At 58.0% G+C, this 16,264-nt stretch overlaps 1 protein-coding gene and 1 long non-coding RNA gene across 4 annotated transcripts; both read left to right on the top strand.

Annotated features, from left to right (window-relative positions):
- The first annotated feature begins 818 nt into the window (after positions 1–818).
- LOC139040021 (uncharacterized) lies at positions 819–3,905 on the top strand. The gene is made up of 3 exons (XR_011493645.1): positions 819–964; positions 1,211–1,421; positions 2,158–3,905. It is a non-coding gene; the product is annotated as an uncharacterized lncRNA (long non-coding RNA).
- A 657-nt stretch (positions 3,906–4,562) lies between these two features.
- On the top strand, positions 4,563–15,641 carry WDR81 (WD repeat domain 81). 3 transcript variants are annotated; one of them, XM_044744433.2, is made up of 11 exons: positions 4,563–4,669; positions 7,199–8,511; positions 9,236–9,343; positions 9,606–9,796; positions 9,922–10,112; positions 10,418–10,583; positions 10,662–10,827; positions 11,506–12,195; positions 12,856–13,001; positions 13,284–13,463; positions 14,519–15,641. In XM_044744433.2, the coding sequence occupies exons 2-11, from the start codon at positions 7,311–7,313 to the stop codon at positions 14,837–14,839; spliced, it is 3,360 nt and encodes a 1,119-aa protein (XP_044600368.1). In that variant the 5' UTR covers positions 4,563–4,669; positions 7,199–7,310; the 3' UTR covers positions 14,840–15,641. The 3 variants fall into 3 exon arrangements, 2 of the variants coding, with proteins under 2 accessions (XP_044600368.1, XP_014682479.1); XR_006512163.2 differs by lacking the exon at positions 4,563–4,669 and having other exon boundaries at positions 4,697–8,511; positions 11,506–12,209; XM_014826993.3 differs by lacking the exon at positions 4,563–4,669 and having other exon boundaries at positions 4,697–8,511.
- Positions 15,642–16,264: the final 623 nt, after the last annotated feature.

Below are 16,264 nucleotides of genomic sequence, written 5' to 3'. Positions count from 1 at the left end.
ATCTAGTCCACCCCTCCTGGGGGGGGGGCCGGGGGGGCGCTTCCTAACCAGGAGACTTCTTGTAGAAGATGTCTCGTCCTAGTCGCAGGGAGACAGAGCGTCTCAAGCAGCAGCTTCCTAACAAAAGATTGATAGCATAGTCCTCACCTGAAGGTAGAAGGAAGACTTGTGGTCGGAAACTAGGGGATGGGCCGTCCCAAAGTGCAACTGGTGAGCAACCCCATCCTCTGTCTAATATCCCCAATTCAGTCCCACCCTCCAGAAGCTTTTTACTGACTCAGGCCTACTTAGGGAAGAGATTTCAAAGGTGGAGACCAATGAGGAGGCTGCTTCTTCCCCAGGGGCCAATCAGAGCCTAAATGGGTGGGAGATGGGCAAAAACTGAAAGGAACCCAATGACTTGGCAAAAGCTGCTGAACCTCTTATTTAAAGGGGCAAGTCTGGGACCCACCCCAACTCATCGCTGGCACCCCGCTCCCACCACCACCCAAGAGAATCGTGGGGACAGGGATCCATGAGTTTTCCATAAGCTCTCAAGTAGGATGAGAGTAACCGAATCCCAAAGGATGAGCCTGGAGTGTGAGATAGTTCCTTCTGTATTAAATACGGACTCCACCAAGTGATTGCTATAGTTCTTAGGAGCTCCAGAATTCTGAGCCTGTGTTCAGAACATTGTGCCTTTAAGGAAACTTCCTGCCTTCCACCCCAGTAACAGCTGATTGTTGGAAAGTGTGACCTCAGGGGACGAATCAGCTGTTACCACATCCTCCTCCTGGTCTGCCCTCCTCCATCTCCTTATCCACCCCCCCCCACCCCCCACGGGTGGTGAGGGAAGGAAGGAGATGGAACCCCAAATATGGGGGACCAGCTTGTATATTCTTTCCTCTACCTCTTACTGCAAGACTCTCCCCCACCCCTCCATCTGCTGGTTAGATCTTCAGAGGTTCTAAGCTTGGAATGAGAGGTATTTCCTGTCAGCTCAGTCAGCTCAGACCCACCCTCCTAGTAGTGAGGCCAATACTGGGGAGGCCCAGAATGGTGGCTGGCTGGGTGTGTGGGTGCTCCAGGAATGGGTACTGGGGAATGTCCAGTGAAGCTGTGGACCAAACCTTGAGGAGAAGAATGGCTATGGAAAGCAAGCCTCCTTGGGGTCTGCTCCCCAGGCCAGCTGCCCCCTACTCCCTGCTCAGGTTGCCCTCTTCCTCCCCAGACAGGGGCCTGCTAAGGGGATCCTCCCAGCTTTGCCCATTCACTCCACTTCTAACTGCCGTTAGACACCACCTGGCCTTGGCTGCTCCAGTTTTTATGGTCTCAACCTCCACAACAAGAGTGCTAATGTGGAGCTTCCCAGGGGCTGCAGGTGGAACGCACTGGCCCAGGAACCACGGGCTTTGGCTAGGAAGTCCTGCCAGAAGACTCAGGTAAATATTTCACCCAAGCCCTGAGCTGGGAGCCAGGGTCACTCCAGGACAAGCTTAGTGTGAAGTCCCAGGACTAACCTGGCAAGGTCGGGAGAAACTGAGCAAGGGCTTGGCCAAGCTTGGAAGAAAGAGAAATCTCACCAGCTGCCCCCATTCTCCATTATCCTTAGCAGAGAAATCCCATCCCCTTCCCACCCAAGGCCCTTCTCTATTTTGTTCAGCTAACTCTCTGTCTCCTCACCCTCCCACCCTATAGGGCAAAAGCTCAGGCTGTGAGTTCAGGGTTCCTCAATCTCAGCACTATTGACATTTGGGGCTGAATAATTTCTTCTTTTGGGGGCTGTCTTGTACATATTAGCATGTTTAACAGCATCTCTGGCCCACTAGATGCCATTAGCAACACCCGCCCCCCCCCCCAACCAGTTGTGACAACCCAAAGTGTCTCCCAACATTAGCAAATGTTCCCTGGGGGCCAAAATTGCCCGCAGTTGAGAACTACTGAGATAGACAAACTTGGATTCAAATTCCAGCTCTTACCAGCTGCGAGCTTGATGAAGATCCTTAACATCTCTGAACCTCAATTTCCTTATCTACAAAATAGAGTGAATAATAAATTCATGATCTATTGTAGGGATGAAAACAGGATTATGTTTGAAAACACCTAGCTCAGTACCTGGCCCACTGGCCCACAGTTAGTGCACTAAACCATAGCTGCCTTCACTTTTCTCCCGGCCAGATCAGCAAGAGCTAACCTCACTCAGCATGGGCTGACTGCCGGGGCAGCTGCAGCCTCCCTCCCTGACTATCTGAGCCATCACCTCCAGGAAACTCAATATTGAGGTTGGTGAAGAGGAGTGGCTAATTTGGTCCCCGATTCCCCAAAGCCCAAGGGTGCTTGAGTTGGGATTCAGGGGGAGTTTGAGAATAGTGCTGTTACAGAGCATTATGTCTCAAGATGTGGCCTGCAGATTGTCTGTGTCAGAATTACCAGGGGTGCCTGTTAAAAATTCAGAATTCTGGGGCTCACCCCAGACTACTGAATCAGAAGTACATCATAAAGTTTGAAAACCACTGTTTTAGGGCTCAGATTGGGGAAAGTGTCAGTGTCCCAGAAATCTTAGTGCACCAGTGCCCAGCATTGCAAGGACATCCCTATTCAAGGGAAGGAAAGAATTCTAAGAGGTAAGGTTAGTTACATTCAAGGTCATTGTTGCATTGCAAGTCAAAACCACTAGAGGGCAGGACACACACAAACTTATAGAAAGAAAAAGTAGTGCCTGCTCAGTCTAGGTAAACTGAGACCAGAGCAAAGACCAGGTGGACCTAATTTTATTGGTACCAAGAAGCAGGCACTATCTCCTGACCAGCAAAACTCGTCCTTTGGTCTCAGATACTCAAAGTTGCAGATGTGATATGGTCAAGGAACGCCTCATTTCCCAGGTGAAAAAAATAATGCATGGCCAAGGAGTACAGAGAACATTGGTTTTAGAATGAGATAGGCCTGGCTTTGAATCCTGGCTCTACCACTTCTTAGCTGTGTGACCTTGGGCAAGTTACCTAGGAGAGTCAGCCTTCTCATCTTAAAATGGGTATAAAAATAGCTTCTTAGAAAGTGTTGTGGTGAGGATTAAGCAAAACAAAGTAGGGAAAGTGCTTAGCATGGTGCCTGGCTCCTATGGCACCAAATGGTGGTTATAAGTTCTTACTGCCCAAGGTCATGTGACCGAGTACATTAGGGGCTCCTGCTGCCTGGCTCCCCTCCCCCCCAGTTTTTTTTTTGGTGAGGAAGATTGGCCCTGAGCTAACAGGGCTAACGTTTGTTGTCAACCTTCCTCTTTTTGCTTGAGGAAGATTGTTGCTGAGCTCACATCTATGGCAGTCTTCCTCTATTTGGTATGTGGGACACTGCAACAGCATGGCTTGATGAACAATGTGTAGGTCTGCACCCAGGATCCAAACATGGGAACCCGGGCCACCAAAGCAGAGTGTGGGAAATTAACCACCACACCGTGGGGCCGGCCCCTGCTGCCCCTTTAAGAAAGAGGATGCGGATGGAATCGGCTCATAGCTGAGCCATTCCTGTCTCCTCTTTAATTTGGATTTTAGTTTTTCTTAAGTGCCTTTATGGAACCCCCACACTTCAACACCAAACTCCTATATGAGGGAAACTCTCCTTCTAGGAGTGAGACGCAGAGCCAGTGGTTTCACTGCAGACAATGGCCTATCTGTCCTGCAAATGAGTCAGAAATGAGACCCCTTGAAGGAGGCACGTAGTTCTGGTGCCAGCTCTCTGGTTTCCGCTCCCTATTCCGTGCTGCACCCTCCCCCCAGCCACGGTGGCATCTGCAAGGCTCTGACCACAGCAGGCAGGCTCTGTGGCACGCAGAGGCAGATCTTCAACAGGAAGTCTTGGGGAACATTTCCTCCCAAGAACTTCAGGCCTCTGGGCCTGGGCCACTTCTCTCCCTCAGATTGCCCAGAATGAAAAAAAAAAAAAAGCGGTAAGGGGGCTGTCAGTGTGGAAGACTGTGGGGCAGAAAGTCTGCACCAGCTTCTAAATGTCCATTCTGCCACTTGAACAAGCCTCTGTGGCGGCTCTTGGTTATCACCTGTAGAATATAAACAATAACAACCATCCTCCCTATCTCTCCAAGTGTTGTAAGAGCCAAATGGAACGTTACTGATGAAGTGTTTTGGAAAATTAAAAGCTCCTTCTTTTGGAAGGCAGCATGGAGGCGCTGAAGAGACTTGATGTTAAACGTCCCAGCTCTGCCTCGGGGTTTCTTATCTGTAAAAACGGGGGAACGGGGGGGGGCGGGGGGGGGGAAGGGAGGGTGGTTGGGGGGCAAGGATCCGCCCGCTAAAGGCTGGGATCTCTGGGAAGAGCATCCCTAGATGCGCGTTCTGGCGCGTGCAGGGGGAAGCAGGGATGGGAGGGGAAATCTCGTGGGCAGTTCAGCATCCCGCTCTCCAGCACCGGCGGGGCCGGCTGGAGCTCCTTCCAGCCCTGGAGGAAGAGAAGCCGCCACCAGGCCAGAGCAGAGCTCTGGGAGGGAGGGCGCCCGGGCGGCCGCGCGGTGGCGCCGGCGGGAGGCGGGGTCTGGCCGGCCTATTTGAGCCACGTGCGGTTGTTTCCGTGTCGGGGCGATCACGTGAGCCGTGTCAGCTGACCCGTCACGGTGGAGCCCGGCGCTGGCGCCCCGCGGCCCCCGCCCCGCCGCGCCCCGAGTGCAGGACCCTGTGGAGGGGTAAGAGCGTCCCCGCCGTCTCCTCCTCTGTGCCCGGCCCGCTCCCGCCGCCTCCGCCCCAGCCCCTGTCCTTCGCCCATCCCTGCCCGCCCGGCCTGGCTCCCCGGAAACCGTCGTGGGAAGGGCTGTGGCCGGGCTCAGCCCCGCGCTGCCCCCAGGCGGCCAGAAGGGGATGGCCCTGGGGAGCAGGGGGCGGGAAGTCGCTCTTACCACCGGGACCGAGGGTTGGTCCCCGCCCCCAAGCCCCGACATGGAGGAGCTGCTCCAGAGCGTGGAGAGGGACCTGAACATCGATGCCCGGCAGCTGGCTCCTGCCCTGGGGGGCACCCACGTGGTGGCCCTAGTGTCCGCGCGCTGGCTGGCTAGCCTCCGCGAGCGCCGGCTGCCCCCGGGCCCCTGCCCCCGAGCAGAGGGCCTGAGCGAAGCGGAAGTCAGGACTCTCCTGCAGCGCTCCGTGCAGAGGCTGCCCCCCGGCTGGACGCGCATGGAGGTGCATGGGCTGCGGAAACGGAGGCTGTCCTACCCGCTGGGCGGCGGTCTGCCCTTTGAGGAGGGGTCTTGCAGCCCTGAGACCCTCACTCGCTTCATGCGGGATGTGGCTACTCAGAATTATCGCAACCTGTGGCGCCACGCATATCATACTTACGGACAGCCCTATAGTCATAGTCCTGCTCCTTCAGCTGTCCCTGCCCTGGACTCAGTGCGGCAGGCTCTGCAGAGGGTCTATGGTTGCTCCTTCCTGCCAGTGGGTGAAGCTACCCAATGCCCATCGTATGCCAGAGACGGCCCCTGCCCTCCTAGGGGCAGCCCTGCTTGTCCTAGTCTTTTGCGAGCTGAGGCCCTGTTGGAGTCACCAGAGATGCTATACGTGGTGCACCCTTATGTGCAGTTCTCCCTGCATGATGTGGTCACCTTCAGCCCTGCCAAGCTGACCAACAGCCAAGCCAAGGTGCTCTTCATTCTCTTTCGTGTACTGAGGGCCATGGATGCCTGTCACCGCCAGGGACTGGCCTGCGGGGCCCTGTCTTTGCACCACATTGCTGTGGATGAGAAGCTTTGCAGTGAGCTCCGGCTGGACCTGAGTGCTTACGAGAGGCCCAAGGAGGATGAGAAGGGGGAGACCCCTGTAACAAGGGACAAGACAGAAATTGAGCCTGGAGAGGAGGGAGGAGGGGGACCTGGGTGTCCCACCTGCCAGGAGGAGCTTAGGGGCCTTGTGCTAGACTGGGTCCATGGCCGCATCAGCAACTTCCACTACCTCATGCAGCTGAATCGTTTGGCAGGTCGGCGGCAGGGGGATCCCAACTACCACCCCGTGCTGCCCTGGGTGGTGGACTTCACCACACCCCACGGGCGCTTCCGAGACCTGCGGAAATCCAAGTTCCGCCTCAACAAGGGGGATAAGCAGCTGGACTTCACGTATGAGATGACGCGGCAGGCATTTGTGGCAGGTGGCCTGGGTGGCGGGGAGCCACCTCATGTTCCTCACCACATCTCGGACGTGCTCTCCGACATCACATACTATGTGTACAAGGCTCGGCGCACACCCCGGGCAGTGCTCTGTGGACACGTGCGGGCACAGTGGGAGCCCCATGAGTATCCCGCCAGCATGGAACGCATGCAGAACTGGACGCCAGATGAGTGCATCCCCGAGTTCTACACTGATCCCTCCATCTTCTCCTCCATCCACCCTGACATGCCTGACCTGGATGTGCCAGCCTGGTGTGGCTCCAGCCAGGAGTTTGTGGCTGCCCACCGGGCGCTGCTGGAGAGCCCCGAGGTGTCCCAGGACCTGCATCACTGGATCGACCTCACCTTCGGCTATAAACTCCAGGGCAAGGAGGCTGTGAAGGAGAAGAATGTGTGCCTGCACCTGGTGGATGGCCACACTCACCTGACCAGCTATGGCGTGGTGCAGCTCTTCGATCAGCCACACCCCCAGCGCCTGGCTGGAGCTCCTGTCCTTGCCCCTGAGCCTCCATTCATCCCCAGGCTGTTGTTCCAGACCATCCAGGAGAGCACAGGCCAGGAGGACTTCCCAGGCCAGCTTACAAATGGGGTGGGCAGGCTGGTTTTGGAGGCCACTCCCTGTGAGGCTGGCTGGGCCAGAGACAGGTCCGTTGTGGGAGAAGATGACTTGGAGCAGGCCACAGAAGCTCTGGATTCCATCTCCCTTGTTGGGAAAGCAGGTGACCAGCTGGGTCCCTCCTCCTCCTCCAATCAAGTGCCCCCAGGCCTCCTGTCTTTCTCAGTGGCCTCAGCCTCTCGACCAGGCCGCAGAAACAAAGCTGCTGGGGCAGACCTTGGGGAAGGCGAGGAGGGGAAGATCCTTCTTCCAGAGGCCTTCAATCCTGTGCAGGCTCTGGAGGAGCTGGAGAAGCTAGGCAACTTCCTGACCAAAGGTCTAGGGGGCCGGTTGGAGGTGCCTGAGCAGCCGCAGGTCCAGCCCCCCGTGCAGCTGCGGGACCTCTTCCATCGGGACATGCAGGCGCTGGGGGTCCTTTTGGCTGAGATGGTGTTTGCCACCAGGGTCCGAACACTGCAGCCTGACGCACCTTTGTGGCTACGCTTCGAGACTGTTCGGGGACTCTGCACGCGGCATCCCAAGGAGGTCCCTGTGTCTCTGCAGCCTGTGCTGGACATGCTTCTGCAGCTGAGTGGGTCTGAAGGCCCCGTGGTATCAAGGAGGGGCAATCTGGACCCACTGTTTGAGTACAGACCCGTCTCCCAGGGGTTGCCCCCGCCCTGCCCGGCCCAGCTCCTCAGCCCCTTCAGCTCCATGGTTCCCTTCCCTCCATATTTCCCAGCGTTGCACAAGTTCATCCTTTTGTACCAGGCGAGGTGTGTGGAGGATGAGGCCCAGGGACGGGAGCTGGTCTTTGCTCTATGGCAGCAACTGGGTGCTGTGCTGAGTGACATCACCCCTGAGGGCCTGGAGATCCTGCTGCCCTTCGTGCTGTCACTCATGTCCGAAGAGCACACGGCCGTGTATACAGCCTGGTACCTATTTGAACCTGTTGCCAAAGCACTGGGCCCCAAAAATGCTAATAAGTACCTACTGAAACCTCTCATTGGTGCCTATGAGAGCCCCTGCCGGCTACATGGCCGCTTCTACCTGTACACTGACTGCTTTGTGGCCCAGCTGATGGTACGGCTGGGCCTGCAGGCCTTTCTCGTCCACCTGCTGCCCCATGTCCTGCAGGTGCTGGCTGGTGTCGAGGCTTCCCAGGAGGAAAGCAAGGGCCTGGCAGGGGCTGCTGAAGATGAGGAAAGCGGGCTCCCAGGGGCCAGGGCCAGCTCCTGTGCCTTTGGGGAAGAGATTCAGATGGATGGGGAGCCTGCTGCCTCCTCGGGCCTAGGGCTCCCAGACTACACGTCTGGCGTCAGCTTCCACGACCAGGCTGACCTCCCCGAGACAGAGGACTTCCAAGCCGGGCTCTATGTGGCTGAGTCCCCACAGCCCCAGGAGGCTGAGGCTGTGAGCCTGTGCCGGCTGAGTGACAAGAGCAGCACCAGCGAGGCCTCGCTGGGCGAGGAGCGGGCTGACGAGGGGAGCGCCCCTGTGGACAAGAGCAGCCTCAAGTCAGGCGACAGCAGCCAGGACTTGAAGCAAAGCGAGGGCTCAGAGGAGGAAGAGGAGGAGGAGGAAGTCTGTGTGGTGTTGGAGGAGGAGGAGGGGGAGGGGGAACAAGATGAGGTCACCGGGGCCTCTGAGCTCACTCTCCCTGACCCGGTGCTGTCCATGGATACGGTTGTGGCCGGTGGCGGAGGGGCAGACGGGGAGGAAGCGGAGGAGCCGCTGACCGAGCAGTCGGAGGGCAAAGAACAGCAGATCCTTCTTGGTGAGTTCTCAGGCCTGGAGTGGTGCTCACACAGTCATCTGGTTCCCCTGGACATTTGCTGAGCACCTCCTCTGCGCCAGGCACTGCAGATGTGGGCCTGCCCTCCTGGAGCTCACACCTAGCAGAGGAGATGCCATGCTGTAGACAATCTTATGTGAGCTTGAGTTACGTTAGTGCCATAGAGAACATGGGGCTGAGATCTAGTTTTCAGGGGTCAGTGAAGGCTTCCTTGGAAGGAGGGCCAGTTGAGGTTCAATGAGTAGGAGGTAGTGAGGCAAAAATAGCAGGGTCTGCAGTGGGATGAGCATTCCAGGCAGAGGGAACAGCATGTGTGAGGCTCTGAGGCTGTCATGGTTCCAGTAAAGTATCAGTGAAAGGCCAGCATAGTTAGACTGAGAGAGTGGAGGGAGCAGAGGCCAGAGGGGGAGGTATCCAGAGTCTGGCCAGGGTCTCATTTAGGAGCTGGGGAAGATTCACTGAAAGGGTCATCTTCCTGCAAGTTGCGCCTGAGGAGAGGAGCCTGGAGCGGCCCCATGGCCAGAGTCCCCCAGGCTGCCTCTGCTGCTGCTAAATGGAGGATGGAGGTGTGGGGCAACCAGGCTTAGGCTGGACTCCTTGGCAGAGTGGTAGCCAGAGTTGGGTAGGTGGGGTGCCGTGGGGTGGGGTGGGAGGAGTGGCGAGCCACTGTTATCTGATGAGCTCAGGCTCTGCCCCCACCCTGCAGATACAGCCTGCAAGATGGTCCGCTGGCTGGCTGCCAAGCTCGGCCCCACAGTGGCCTCTCGCCATGTGGCCCGAAATCTGCTCCGCCTGCTGACATCATGTTATGTTGGTAAGGTGCCGGAGACGGGGCCTCCCCCAGGCCCTCCACCCATCCCTAGCCCCCTCTAGAAGATCCTTCCCACTCCCACCCCAGACCACCTCCTGGCCGGGTCCTGGGTCTCTGTCTGTAAGCTCCTCCCTCCCTTCCTTGGGTAGAGCATGGGGCAGATCCAGGGCTAGAGTGAGCAGGAGCTGCTACCACAGTCCCTGGAAGGCCAACCTCCCTCCTGCCCTCTGCTAGCTACTCAAGGCTGCTGGCCCTTCCTTGGCAGGGCCTACTCGGCAGCAGTTCACGATGAGTAGTGGCGAGAGCCCCCCACTGAGTGCCGGCAACATCTACCAGAAGAGACCAGTGCTGGGCGATATAGTGTCGGGGCCCGTGCTCAGCTGCCTCCTCCACATCGCCTATCTGTATGGGGAGCCCGTCCTCACCTACCAGTACCTGCCCTACATCAGCTACCTGGTCAGTCACGGACTTGGCGGCCCTGGGGGCTGGGAGGCTGAGGAGCCTGAGGGCCAACCTGGGATCTCTGGAGGTTCCAGGGAGTCTGTGGGGCAGCCGACCCCTCATCTACTCTGTGGCCCTAGGTGGCCCCTGGGAGCACCTCAGGCCCTAGTCGACTGAACAGCCGTAAGGAGGCGGGGCTCCTGGCAGCGGTGACTCTGACCCAGAAGATCATCGTGTACCTCTCAGACACCACCCTCATGGACATCCTGCCCCGTATCAGCCACGAGGTCTTGCTGCCCGTGCTCAGCTTCCTTACTTCCCTCGTCACGGGGTAGGCCCCTGCCCCACCCTTTGGCGGGGAGCAGCACAGCTGAGGGAACTACAAGGGTCGGGGCTGGGGGGACGGGGGCGGGTTGGGAAGTTTGTGGGAGAGTCCCATGACCCTGGACTGGGTGTCAGGAGTCCTGGTTCTGATCCAGGCTGTGTGACCCCGAGCAAGCCACACCTTTCTGTGCCTCAGTTTCCTCATCTGCTTTGGACCAGTTGGTCCTGTAGTTCCTTTCATTTACAGCTTCTGGTAGATTCTGGGCAAGTTCTGCAGAGTGGGGGGCTGGAGCTCATGAGCTCTGTTTCCAGGTTCCCAAGTGGAGCCCAGGCCCGGACTGTTTTGTGTATGAAAACCATCAGCCTCATCGCCCTCATCTGCCTGCGTATTGGACAGGAGATGGTCCAGCAGCACCTGAGCGAGCCCGTTGCCACCTTCTTTCAAGTCTTCTCTCAGCTGCATGAGCTTCAGCACCTGGTGGGCAGACCTACCTGCCTGGGGTGGGCTAGGCAGGGGCTGTGGACTCGGCTGACTCCCTGGGCTTCCTGCCCGCAGGATCTGAAGCTGGATTCTGTGAGCCGCAGTGAGGGCCAGCTGCCAGAGGTGGCCTTCTCTGACGGGCAGCAGCGGCTGGTGGACCCCACCCTGCTGGATGAGCTGCAGAAGGTGTTCACCTTGGAGATGGCGTACACAATCTACGTGCCCTTCTCCTGCCTGTTGGGTACTGCCCCATCACATTCCCTCACACAGCCTCTGTGACCATGGTTCTTCATGTGGGAGGGCCACTCTCTCCCTGCCCCTAGAGTCAGTAGTGGGTGTTAAGCACAGTTTTCTGGGTCAGACCAAAGGGATTCAGCCTCAGACTCTGAGTCCCAGCGTGTAAACAGGGACTGAGCACTGGCCAGCAAGGAGGCACAGGTGTGGCCTAGTGTGTCCGTGCGGAAGGCAGGATAGTCGGGCTGACGTACTGAATCTCTAGGAGCTGTCCAAGAGGAGTGAGTGGCCCACGTTTCTGGAGCTTCTTGTCCACACCAGGCACTGTGCTGAGCATTGATGTGTGTCATCTCCTAAATAGGATGAATGGCCTGTGGTCAGATGTGGTGTTATCCCTCCACTGAGATCTGAGCTCTGAGAGGGAGAGCATGAGCTGTCTCGTTCACCCTTCTATTTCTGATGCCCAGCATGGCACCCAGCACATAGAGAAGATGCTCACATGTACATAATGAATTAATGCACATTTTACTGGGGAGGAAACTGAGGCTCAGAGATGAAGAGTTACTTGCTCAGAGTTGCACAGCCAGTACCTGCCCTGTGTTCTGTGGTTCCTAAACCCTTGGGTGGGTGGTGGCAGCTGCCTGCCATCTTCCCTAATCTTGGGACTTCTTCTGCTCCCATGCAGGTGACATCATCCGGAAAATCATCCCCAACCACGAGCTGGTGGGGGAGCTGGCAGGGCTGTATTTGAAGAGCATCAGCCCAAACAGTCGCAGCCCTGCCAGTGTGGAGCCCACTGTGCCCAGTACCGGCCCTGGGTGGGACTCCCAGGGTGGGGGCTGTCCCCAGGATGATGGCCACTCAGGGACCTTTGGGAGTGTCCTGGTCGGGAACCGCATCCAGATCCCTGACGACTCTCACCCTGACAGCCCCGGCCCTCTGGGCCCCATCTCGGGGGTGGGCAGCGGGGGCCTCGGCAGCGAGAATGAGGACAACGCGCTGAAGCGGGAGCTGCCGCGGAGTGCCCACGGGCTGAGCGGGAACTGGCTGGCGTACTGGCAGTATGAGATTGGCGTGAGCCAGCAGGACGCCCACTTTCACTTCCACCAGATCCGCCTGCAGAGCTTCCCGGGCCACTCGGGGGCTGTTAAGTGCGTGGCGCCCCTGAGCAGTGAGGACTTCTTCCTGAGTGGCAGCAAGGACCGCACTGTGCGCCTCTGGCCGCTCTACAACTCTGGGGACGGCACCAGCGAGACAGCCCCACGCCTCGTCTACGCCCAGCACCGCAAGAGTGTCTTCTTCGTGGGCCAGCTTGAGGCCCCACAGTGTGTGGTGAGCTGTGATGGGGCTGTGCACGTCTGGGACCCCTTCACAGGTGAGCGGGCCCAGGTGAGGCCTGTTCTGTTGCTGCCATCCTGTACTCTGCCAGGCCTCTAGGAATGCGGCCCAAGGGTGGGAGGGTTGGGGTGTAATGGTATGTGGCATAGAGTGACCCAATGAAGTCACACAGAGGAGCAGTTAGGACTTGGAATCCATTAGATCTGAGTTGAATCAGCTCTGCCCGTTTACTTGCTGAGTGACCTTGAGTAAGTCACTTTGTGGCCAGAAGCATCCATTTTCCCATCTGTAAAATGGGAATCAGAACAACTGATTCGGAAGATAATGCGCAGAGAGGTTTGGCTTAACGTGTGGCATATAGTACGTTTGGTAAATAGTCACTCGATTATTTTCTGGCATCATTGTAGAGAGAAATAAGGTTAAAAAGGGGGAGGGGATGGAGTGGGCATTGAGGGATACAGAGGGAGGTAGCTTTAGGTCAGGGGGTGCTATATGAAGACAGGAGGTTGCTTTGGGGACGGGAGCTTGGCCTGGCCATGGAAGCAGGAAGGTAGGAGGGTCAAGAAACATCTATAGCATTTTCTGAGATCCCCTGGGATATGGGAGGCAGGTGTGGGGTAGGTTAGGGGGATAGGAGGAGTGAGGGCTCTTCCATCAGCTGCTAGGACCTCAGACCCACTGTGTCGTTCCTTCCCAGGGAAGACCCTTCGCACCGTGGAGCCGGCAGACAGCCGGGTGCCCCTGACCGCTGTGGCTGTCATGCCTGCCCCCCACACCAGCATCACCATGGCCAGCTCAGACTCGACCCTGCGCTTTGTGGACTGCAGGAAGCCGGGCCTGCAGGTCAGGGGCGTCCAGTCTCCTGAGCCCTGGTCTGGGTGCCTGGCAGGGAGGAGAGACCCTGAAGAGAGAAGGCCAGGGCGTAGTTTCTCTTTGGAGGCGGGTCACCCACAGCAGCAAATCCTGGGGGATGGGACTCTGGCCTGTGATGTGGGGAGCCCTCCCCCTGATGGGGGACGGAGGCTCAGGCCTTCAAGCTGTGTGGGCTTGGGGAGTGAGCAGGACCTTAGGGAGAAGCTGGTTGGAATGGGTGGTGGTGCCTCATCTCGTCTCCTCTGCCTGCAGCATGAGTTCCGCCTGGGTGGCGGGCTGAACCCTGGGCTTGTCCGCTCCCTGGCCGTTAGCCCCAGTGGCCGTAGTGTCGTAGCTGGCTTCTCCTCAGGCTTCATGGTGCTCCTGGACACCCGTACAGGCCTGGTTCTGCGTGGCTGGCCTGCCCATGAGGGGGACATCCTGCAGATCAAGGTAACAGACCAGGTCCCGTTCCCCTCCTGACTGCTCCAGGCCCTAACCTCTGCTTAGGGCCCACCCGGACAGGTTCAAGCTGATCTCCCTTATACCTACCCAGGGACTGAGGGGCAGGGAGGGGCAGGAGCCAGCTGCACTGCGGGGGGCCTCTGTAGGAGGCAGGCACAGGGGCGGGACCCAGGGGCCGAGCTGACCCTGTTGCTCCCTGGAGATGTTCTAATGAGTAACCCTTGTCCATATTTGTCTTGCTTGGAGGATCAGGGGTCGGGCCCTGTCCGTGACCCAGTTCAGGTTAAATAAAGCTCAGCGGGGAGGCTGTTTACTGCCCCCAGACCACTGAGCAGAGTCCATGCCCCCTGCTGGGCTGTCCGGGTGGGGGCAGGGGCAGACTGGGCGTGGGGCTTCTGCCCCCGCCCCCTCTCAGTCAGGGACCTCAGGAAACTGCTCAGGGAGGTACAGGAGGGGAGGAACCGGGCTACTTGTGGGAGGATTTTTTCCAGGCATCCCCATCGTAAATGGAGGCCAGGGGACATGCACTGCCACTGCTGGGGGCAAGCTACCCTTGGCTCCCTCTAGGACACCCCCAGAGGACCCTGGGCTCCAGGTGCCTCTAAATTCTGACTTTCCAAGAAAGCATCAGGAGGGCTCTGGGGTCAGCCTGGGTGTTAATCCTGGCACTGCCAGTTACTGGCTCGGTGACCTTGGTATGATTACTTAACTTTTCTGAGCCTTAGTTTTTTCTCCGTAAAGGGAGAACAATGGCAGCACTTGCCTCATAGGTTATTATGCAGATGAAACGTGGTCATACGGCATGCATGACACAATGCCGGGACATAGTAAGTGCCCACGTTGCAGTGATGACTAGGTTAATGACACTGTGATAGAGTTGCTGTAACTCACGTTGATATAATTTGGGAAGGTGGCAGCCTGTCCTCCACTCACGATGCCCTGTCCTCCCAGGAGGTGTTGTGGGAGGAAACGGGAAGACCATGGGGTTTGGTGGACACACGGGAGGGCCCAGGCCCTGCTAAGGCTCTCCTCTCCCCGGGCAGGCGGTGGAGGGCAGCGTCCTGGTCAGCTCTTCCTCCGACCATTCCTTGACTGTCTGGAAGGAGCTGGAGCAGAAGCCCACACACCACTACAAGTCAGCCTCCGACCCTATCCATACCTTCGACCTGTATGGCAGCGAGGTGGTCACTGGCACTGTGGCCAACAAGATCGGTGTCTGCTCCCTGCTTGAGCCGCCCTCCCAGGCCACCACCAAGCTCAGCTCTGAGAACTTCCGTGGCACGCTCACCAGCCTGGCCTTGCTGCCCACCAAACGCCACCTCCTGCTGGGCTCAGACAATGGGGTCATCCGCCTCCTTGCATAGGCTGAGATGGGGACTAGCCAGGCGGGGGTGGGCAGACATCCTCCAGGGTCCAGGCTCCTAAACCCCCAGAGCCCCCAAGTCTGCTGGAAGGGATCTCCTTCGTGGCTTGGGGAGATGTTGCTCCAAGCCAGCAGGAAGAGGGAGAGCGTGGGAAAGCATTGCTGCCCTCTCTTCTCCATGCTCTGCCCTTGGGTCAATGTGGGGAGAGGGAAGGTCTTGGAAGGGTTAGGGAGACTGGCCCTGCCCAGCCAGTCTCCAGCCAAAGCCCCCCTTGCTAGGGTCTCTCTGCCCCTGTCCCATAAGGACAGGGAAGCTGCCCCAGTCCAGGACACTGATGGTGCTTGGACTCAAGCCTCTAAGGAGGGCTGGCTGTGGTCTAAGAGTTAAGGGCCTGTGGCTTAAGTGTCCACCCAGTCAGACCCTGCCCAGTGGGACCAGTAGGGGAAGAAAGAGGGCGGGGCCAGGGGAGGGAAGGAAGATGGACTGGACCAGCTGGTGCCTGCCAGGAATGACCCCATCCTTGCCTCCCACCCCTAACTACAGTGTTTGTGCCTTGAGCTGAGGAGGTAGATCCTGGGCCCAGAACCCCTGGTGGATGGGGTTCTAAGACCCTGAGAGAAGGGGCGAGAAGAATCACATCTCCATCTCAGGTCTCACCCAGGGGACAGGAAGACCCAGGTGTCCCGGGTCCTCACATTCTGGAGCAGAGATGAGGTCTGAGGCTGGGCTCCTGCTGCCTCCTCGCTATTTGCAATAGATGTAAATATGACCAATAAATCCTTTGGAAGAGCTGTGGAACTGAGTGAGGTCTTTGTTTTGATGGTGGTGTCAGAGTGGGGAAAAGTTGAGAGCCCACAGCTTCCAGGGCAGCGCGGAATAAGGCAGGAGGTGGGGAGGCAGCCTGATCATTGCTCTTCAGGGTACAGGGCTTCTGGTTCATGCAGCCCCAGACCAGTGTCCAGAACCCTCACCCTTGGGGAGGGTAAGGACGATGCTGGGAGAGGCTGTGTCCCTCAGCAACTCTCCTCTCCCACCCCCTGCCTTCTGGACCCAGGCTGAAGGCAGCCAGGCAGGATCCTGGGCATGTAAGGGTTGGGGATGGGGCTCCTATCGTGGGTTCCCTGCACAGGCTTTTGCAGCCTCCCTTCTTTCCCCTCGGAATGGGGAGGCCGTTGTAGGGGAGAGGAAAGGACGGTGGAAGTGGGACCCTGGATGTAACCCTGAGCCCAGCTCTGTATCCTTGGGCAGGTCACATAGCCTCTCTGAGCCTGACTAAAGCAGGGATAACCCTCATCTCGTGGGGTCACTGGAAGATGAGGACAGCTTCCTCAACTCTCTCCTGAACCTCCTTTCTCTAGGCTCAGGTGGGACCCAAATCTACAGGGGCTCCTGGTGGCTCTCTCTGGATTAGATGCCCTGCTGGGA

The sequence above is a fragment of the Equus asinus genome, chromosome 13 (genome assembly GCF_041296235.1).
Source record: "Equus asinus isolate D_3611 breed Donkey chromosome 13, EquAss-T2T_v2, whole genome shotgun sequence".
In the NCBI taxonomy this organism is placed as follows: domain Eukaryota; kingdom Metazoa; phylum Chordata; class Mammalia; order Perissodactyla; family Equidae; genus Equus; species Equus asinus.
This window is presented reverse-complemented; position numbering and strand designations above follow the sequence as displayed.

Excerpts from the sequence above, each read along its gene's own strand:
- WDR81 (XM_014826993.3), top strand. The coding sequence starts at position 4,842 with ATGGCCCTGGGGAGCAGGGGGCGGGAAGTCGCTCTTACCACCGGGACC. Across the intron at positions 9,344-9,605 it reads GCTGACATCATGTTATGTTG|GGCCTACTCGGCAGCAGTTC; the intron begins GTAAGGTGCCGG and ends CTTCCTTGGCAG. Across the intron at positions 9,797-9,921 it reads TGCCCTACATCAGCTACCTG|GTGGCCCCTGGGAGCACCTC; the intron begins GTCAGTCACGGA and ends CTGTGGCCCTAG.